At 42.3% G+C, this 7,157-nt stretch overlaps 1 protein-coding gene across 5 annotated transcripts in view; it reads right to left on the reverse strand.

Moving 5' to 3' along the window:
- The window catches only part of SNRNP48 (small nuclear ribonucleoprotein U11/U12 subunit 48), a 32,112-nt gene extending 25,552 nt beyond the window's left edge, over window positions 1–6,560 (reverse strand). For 4 of the 5 annotated variants that reach the window (XM_058733071.1, XM_058733070.1, XM_058733069.1 and 1 more), the window contains exons 1-4: window positions 6,172–6,559; window positions 2,732–2,845; window positions 2,419–2,479; window positions 1,228–1,302 (exon numbers count right to left, since the gene is read on the reverse strand). In XM_058733071.1, coding sequence (XP_058589054.1) covers window positions 1,228–1,302; window positions 2,419–2,479; window positions 2,732–2,845; window positions 6,172–6,408 — 487 coding nt within the window. In that variant the 5' untranslated portion in view covers window positions 6,409–6,559. Of the gene's footprint in view, window positions 1–1,227; window positions 1,303–2,418; window positions 2,480–2,731; window positions 2,846–6,171 lie in introns of all 5 variants that reach the window. The other variant, XM_058733072.1, reaches the window with a different exon arrangement.
- Window positions 6,561–7,157: the final 597 nt, after the last annotated feature.

The raw sequence follows: 7,157 nt of genomic DNA on the forward strand, positions 1-7,157 counted from the left end.
GTTCTCTTTCAACTCTAAATAAATTCAGCAAATCTATCTGACTAGTTAAAGTCAAAAAAGCCTTTAACTATTAACCCCTCCAAAAAGACAATAGCAAAATCCTCTACATTTTTATTGGTTTGTTAACTAAACTGGGGGTAAGAGACAGAATCAATAATAAGGGCCAAAAAAAGGCTTGATTGATCAGAGCTCAGTAATCTCTTCAAGTAAGAGTCAAATGTCTCCCTCAAAGAAAAAAAACCCTAGAATTTGGCAAAAAGTACATAAAAATGGGAGCTTTAAAACAGGAAATACAAGAAATGTGCTTCTGGCTGTTGCATGGAACCAATGTAATATACACCACCGGTAAGAGAGTTCCTCCTCCTGAAGCCACAGTGAAGCTTAAGAAAAAATCAAGTCCAGATATTGGCTTAGAACAAAGGGTAAAGACTGAACTTCAGGAAGGGAGAAACAAATCCTAACTACGGGCTAATGAATATAATTGAGCTAGAAAGAAAAATGAGGGGAGGGAAAAAAAAGGTAAGATGCCCAGAGAAATCTATCTTTAGAAGGTTCAAAGACAACTCAGAAACCCTTATAAGAAGGAGCCAGTAATGCTTTGGCTACATGTTATATCTAGGTTCAGAAATCTATTAACTCTATCTACTCATTTACTTCTATGTTTTGGATGGATTTCGTTTTCATTTCCTAAAAGCTCATACTTAAAAATTCTAACTTAGTCTCTGCTAAGTTAAGTCCCTGGAAGAAGGGACTCGGCATGAAGGGGTCCACAAACTTTCTGAACCTGTATGGAAAACCTTGTGTTTGGGCTTTATTCTCAAGTTCTCTTTCAGCCTAAGCCTTTCCTTTTACATTGTGTTTCAATATCCTTACATTTAACAATGGGCTAATTCTCAAGAAAGGAAAGAAATCTCAGGGGTAGACAATCTCAATGGGATTTAGTTACCAAATAACTAGAATAAAAATGATCTACAAGATAATCTCACCTATTAGGTGATTCCAAGGCATGAAACCCTAGCTAAGACAGCAACCCAGTGAGATTCTGCTATATTTGAGCAGAAAATATCTAACAAATGAAGCTGACACCAAACACATTGGCCTAATGTTAAATGTAAAACTTAATTTTTCCCATGTAACTGTTTGCACAAGATTTTTCTTAAAAATTAGTAACATGTTCTTAAAAAATAGTTTGAATCATTAATTAGCTCAAACTAAGATGCTACTTACTTTGATTATAACAATCACCCTCTTTTCCAACTGCAGTTCTAGCTTGTTTAATTATCTGGAATTGTAAGTCCTTATCTGTCAAAAAAGCACCCATAAACACAGAATGAATCATCAGTGTCCACAACTAAATTAACTAATTGGTTTCTAATCCAAGCTCTTTGGGCACATTGACAAATCTTCCAGAATCTTAAGAACAAAACACCCACATCACTCCCCACGTAATCTGAACGCAGAATTCTTTCAGATCTAGCCAGAACCCAGTAAGTAACAAGACTTCAAGCGGTTCAGAAAACATTACCATCAGGCATACTGCAGTGGGTGTTGCAAATTTTAGCAACCAATAATAGCTACCATTTCTTGACTCTAGCTAAGTGTCAAGCACTCTTCTAAGCATTTTACATATATATCATTTAATCCTCCCAAAGGTGCTATTATCATCATCCCCCATTTTATGAAGAAATTTAGGCAACAAAAATGTTAAATTACCTTTCTGAAAGTCACAAATCTATTAGTGACAAAACCAGGAGTTGAATCAGGGCATTCTGATTCTACAGCCTGAAATTTTAACCTCTATCTATGCTGTTAACACCTGGAACACACTTCCATACTCAGTCTGCAAACTGTGTTGTGTGGCCAGATTTTTGTTATAACCAAGAAAGAAAGTATCTGTCTTACTGTACAAAGCTTTCCATGACCTATTAATAAAAGCCTCATCTCTAAATTTCAGATTAAGCAAACTACTTTCACTGTACATTAATTAATCCTACATTCTCTCAAGGTACAAAATGTCCTTCTTAATCACAAGCCTACTAAAAAGTCGATTCTTTTGATAATTCAAAAATGAAATATCAATGCCTATAGTAAGATATTTTTAAATTATAATTAAATTTGGGGCGCCTGGGTGGCTCAGTTGGTTAAGCGTCCGACTTCAGCTCAGGTCACAATCTCGCTGTCTGCGAGTTCGAGCCCCGCGTCAGGCTCTGGGCTGATGGCTCAGAGCCTGGAGCCTGCTTCTGATTCTGTGTCTCCCTCTCTCTCTGCCCCTCCCCCGTTCATGCTCTCTCTCTGCCCCTCCCCCGTTCATGCTCTCTCTCTGCCCCTGCCCCGTTCATGCTGTGTCTCTCTCTGTCTCAAAAATAAATAAACGTTAAAAAAAAAAAAAATTTAAATTATAATGAAATTAATACTTACTCAAAGTAATTGAAGGTATCTTCACATTCTCATAGAAAAAATCAGAATTATACATTTTATCCTAAATGGTAAAAACAAAAAAAAAAGTTAGTATTGTTGAGTAACAGATAATTGACTATTTTAAGATTTGACATGAACAAAAGATTATATCATTTAAATATTTCTTAATAAAGTTTGCGAAATTAGGCAAGTACCATTCCACCCCACAACTGACTATTATTTTGACAGAAAACCTCACACTATATCTTTCGAATACTGTAAATTTATTAATGTAGGAATTACATGACATATATACATAATAAATATAGGGTACCTCTTCTTCTTTGGTATAGCCCAGTTTCCTCAATCTACAAGATACCATGTGCTTTGCTAAAGATGATTTAGGCATGTGATGATTGGAATCATAGGGGCATATCACAACGTCATCCTATAAAAAAGAAACAGAAGCAAAAAAAGGGGTACATAATATTTAAATAAATGATTATACCATTAAAAGTTTACTACTCGATTAAGTGGTACTATCCATTCATCTCTTCTGGAGGCCTCTTTCCCAACCCCCTGTGTGATGTATGGGCCCATTAAAAACAAAAACAAAAACAAAAACCTCCCTCCTTCAATCTCTCTCTCCTTTATAGCCCCTTCTCCACTCCTTCAAAGACCAACTCTTTGAAAGATTTGTTTACAGACAAACTACCAGTCAGGAGGTTACTAACAATCATCTTACTACTATAGCCAAAGCACATGTCAGACTCTTTAAAATATGTGAACTCTTAGAAGGTTACAATCCAACTGTTCATTTCTGTCATCCTCATACAGTCTTCATGTCCTACCTCTCTGGTTCCTTCTACTTGGTCTCCTCTAAAGACGTCTTCCTTGGGGCACCTGGGTGGCTCCAGTCGGTTAAACATCCGACTTCGGCTCAGGTCAGGATCTCACAGTTCTTCGGTTTGAGCCCCGCATTGGGCTCTGTGCTGACAGCTCAGAGCCTGGAGCCTGATTCAGATTCTATGTCTCCCTCCCTCCCTCCCTCCGTCTCTCTCTCAAAAATAAATAAACATTAAAATATTTAAAAAAAAAAAAAAAAAAAAAGATGCCTTCCTTGTTCTACCTGTACCCCTATAAATGCTGATGTTTTATATAAGTCAAACCAGTGACTTTGTGCCGTTTGATATACACTTACTAGAAGATCTCATGGCTTCAATTTCTACTATATACTAAGGACTCCCAAAATCTAAATCTTTAGATCTGGATTCTCTCCTGAGTACCTTATACTAAAAACACTAACAATCCACTATAACAAAAATAAATTCATTACATTCATGGTCTCCTGACCCCCAAACCTATTCCTCTTGGGTTTCCCAGTTTCAGTGAAAGGTCCCACTTCCTCAAGTAGAAAACCGTCTCTTCTCCCTCATCACTCACATCTAATCAATCACCTAGTCCTTTTCACTAAATAACTCTGAAATCCTACCACATAATCCATCCTCTCTGCCACTTCCCCACTTCAGGACATCATCATCTCTCTTCTGGATTACAACAGCCATTGCCTAACTGCTCTGCTTCCAGATCTGTTGTCCCTTCCACTCTCCACAATGCAGCTACTTTGAATTCCAGGTCTGCTACTTACTGATTACATGAACTTGGTTCAGGTACTTAACCTTTCTTTGCCTAAGTTTCCTCATCTAAAAAATGGGTAAAACAGGACTTCTGTCACAGATCTATTGTGAAGATTAAATAAGTTATACACGAGTTTATACACATAAAACAATTCAAACAGAGCCTGGAACATAGCAAGTGTCAATAAATGTAAGCAATTATTATTTTATTAAATGGCAAATATGATGTTATAGTATGGCTTAAAATACTTCCATAGCTCATAAAAAAAAAAAAAATCCAGATTCTTTACTATGGCTGACACAAGGACCTTTAAGATCTGGACCCTTCCCACCATCATCCCCCTCTTTCTCTATAGCCTATGCTTACCTATCCTTAACCACCTTAGGTTTCCTGATCTGGTCACATCCTTTTCCCCTGCTGCTGATGCTTCCCCTGTGCTTCACCCAGCTAATTTAGCATACTTTTATCAGCTGAGAATTCACCTTATCCAGGAAACCTCCACAGTCCTACGACAGCCTCCAATAACCTGTACTACAGCTAGTCATAGACTGAGTCACACGATAATGTAGGCTGATTTCTCTGCACTCCCCGTCACCACACCCAGACAGTAAGCTCTGCGACAGGACCTGTGACTACTGCTCACTGTACTTCAGCATTAAAACACTCCTGCAGAAAAGTGAGGCTTCATTAACTATCTGGACTGCACCTATTCCAGGAATGATGACTATCACGTACCAGGATTTTTAAACCAGTCACTGTCTTGAATAGCAGACCTTGGCTCGGTAAAATTTAGATGTACACTCACAGCTAATTGTCATAATTTTGGAATTTTACAAAGAAGTTTTAGAGAGGCAGCATGGCAATTAAACACACAGACTCTCGGGAGCCAGAATGCCTGGGTTCAAAATCCCAATCGCCCTTTACTAGCAGTGTGTCCTAGGCAACAAGTTACCACCTCTCTGGCTTTGTTTTCTCATCTATAACATGTGGCTAATAGGGTAATTAGAAGCATTAAACGAGGTAACTAACCTATATAATACATAGCATAAGCAAAGTGCTATTTAAGTGTTATTAGAAATTTCAGTGGTAAGGAAAGGCATGGTAGGATCCACTCAATGGAATTCACAGCTTCAAACACCCCTCTAAACAAACAACAAAGATCTTTTTAGGGGCACCTGGGTGGCTCAGACAGTTAAGCATCCAACTGGTTTCCGCTCAGGTCATGATCTCAGAGTTTAGTGAGTTCTAACCCCACTTAGGGCTCTGCACTGGCAGAGGGGAGCTTGCTTGGGATTCTCTTTCTCCCTCTCTGCCCCTCCCCCATTCGCTCTGTCTGTCTCTCTCAATTATATAAACTTTAAAAAAAAAAAAAATCTTTTAAAAATTTCCACCAGGACTTTAAGAAACGTGAATTGTGTGTAAACTAAATATACTCTAACTGCCTTTGGGGAGTCAGTCATGTAATTTAAACCTGGGAGAAATTAATAGAGCTCGATAAACCCAGAAAGAGTATTAGAGATCATGAATTATCCCAGTGAAGCGCTTCCGTTCCTCCCATCCCATGAAAAATAACCAAAAATCAGGACTGTTCACTCTCATACACGTGCCTACATTTTTAAAAACAATTTTAACGTTCAAAAGAGTTGCTAGTCACCATCTCTTAGTGACATCCTCTAATAATCCTAGAATTGGTGCTGTCCCAGGCGGAAGCGTACAACTTTAAGGCAGAGACAGCTGAACTCCCAAGCTCTCTCCCGACGCCGAATCTGGTGCAACTGCGGCATCCATGTGACAGATGACAAAGCAAACGGCCAACACGTCTGCTAGCAGCACTCCGACTCCCCTATTTTCTAGGTAAACCCCAGACCTGCCACCCCTCCCCACCCACCGCATTTTCACCTCCTCAAACCCAAGCTCCGCGCTAGGAGCGCCGCACAGGTGGCGGGTGCGCGTCGTTCCGGCGGCTCCCGCGCGCCCCACCCGAGGCCCGCCGGCGACGAGGCGCACCAGGCCGGGTCCCGGGCGCCCACCACGGCGCTGCAGACGGGCGGGGGCTCCCACGCGGAGTCCTCCCCCGCCAGAAAAGACCGCAGGCGGAGAGCCCCCAAAAGGACCCTGCGCGCAAGCCGCCCTCACCTCTGCCGCCCCCTCCTCCCCGGGGTCCAGCCGATCCAGGCTCCAGCCCAGGGACGCCGTCACCTCCTCCAGCGTCCGGCAGCAGCTCTCCACGAACTCGCTAAGCTCCAGCTGCAGCCGCCGCCGCTCCTCCACAGGAGGCGGCTCGCCCTCCATGGCCGCACCCGTCCCGCCAGAAAGAAGCGGCAGAACAGCCGGCCCCGCGCGCGGGCCTCTGGGAGGTGTGGGCGGGGCCATGCCGCCACGTGACTGGAACCGCCTATAGGAAAAGGCCCCGGAAGGAGCCGAGCTGTCATTTAGAGAGGTGTTCCCCGGTCTCTTCCCGGTGTTGCAACTTGTGTAATTGCTCCCGGATGCGTTTGCGACGGGGCTTCTCTGAACTGCATTCCAGCCTGCCCCCACAATTGTAAAACAAACAAACAAAAAAGTTTATGTCGCCCTTTGCTCAGTTGCCTCTAAGATTCTCCGTCCTTCCGACGAAGCCAGGCCATGTTGGGATGAGGCCTTCACTTAATCCGGCGACTAGTACAGGCTCCTGGCAGCTCCCACTGGACACTTGCCCGAAGCTTGGCCTCTGTCTCGGAACTCGCCTGCGTCTACTCAGCCCTCATCCTGCACGACGATGAGATGGCAGTCACGGAGGATAGGATCGATGCCCTCATTAAATGTTGAATCTTTCTGGCCAGTGTCACCATCAGGAACCTCATCTCAACGTAGGGGCTGGTGTACCTGCCCCAGCGGCTGGCGCTGCACCAGCAAAAGTGCTGCCCCGTCCACCACTGCTACCCCTCTAAGAAGAAGAAAGTGGGAGCAAATAAAAGAACCAGAGGAGTCTGATGATGGCATGCATGAGCTTTGGGTCTTTTTGACTAAACCTCTTTCAACATGTTCAATAAAAAACTGAACTTTTTTGTTTTTAATGGTTTATAACTACAGAATGTTTAAAGAGTAGTACAAGGAGAATTTGCAAAGCCGTCCTCCAGCTG

Source organism: Neofelis nebulosa, chromosome 6, assembly GCF_028018385.1.
Source record: "Neofelis nebulosa isolate mNeoNeb1 chromosome 6, mNeoNeb1.pri, whole genome shotgun sequence".
In the NCBI taxonomy this organism is placed as follows: Eukaryota; Metazoa; Chordata; class Mammalia; order Carnivora; family Felidae; genus Neofelis; species Neofelis nebulosa.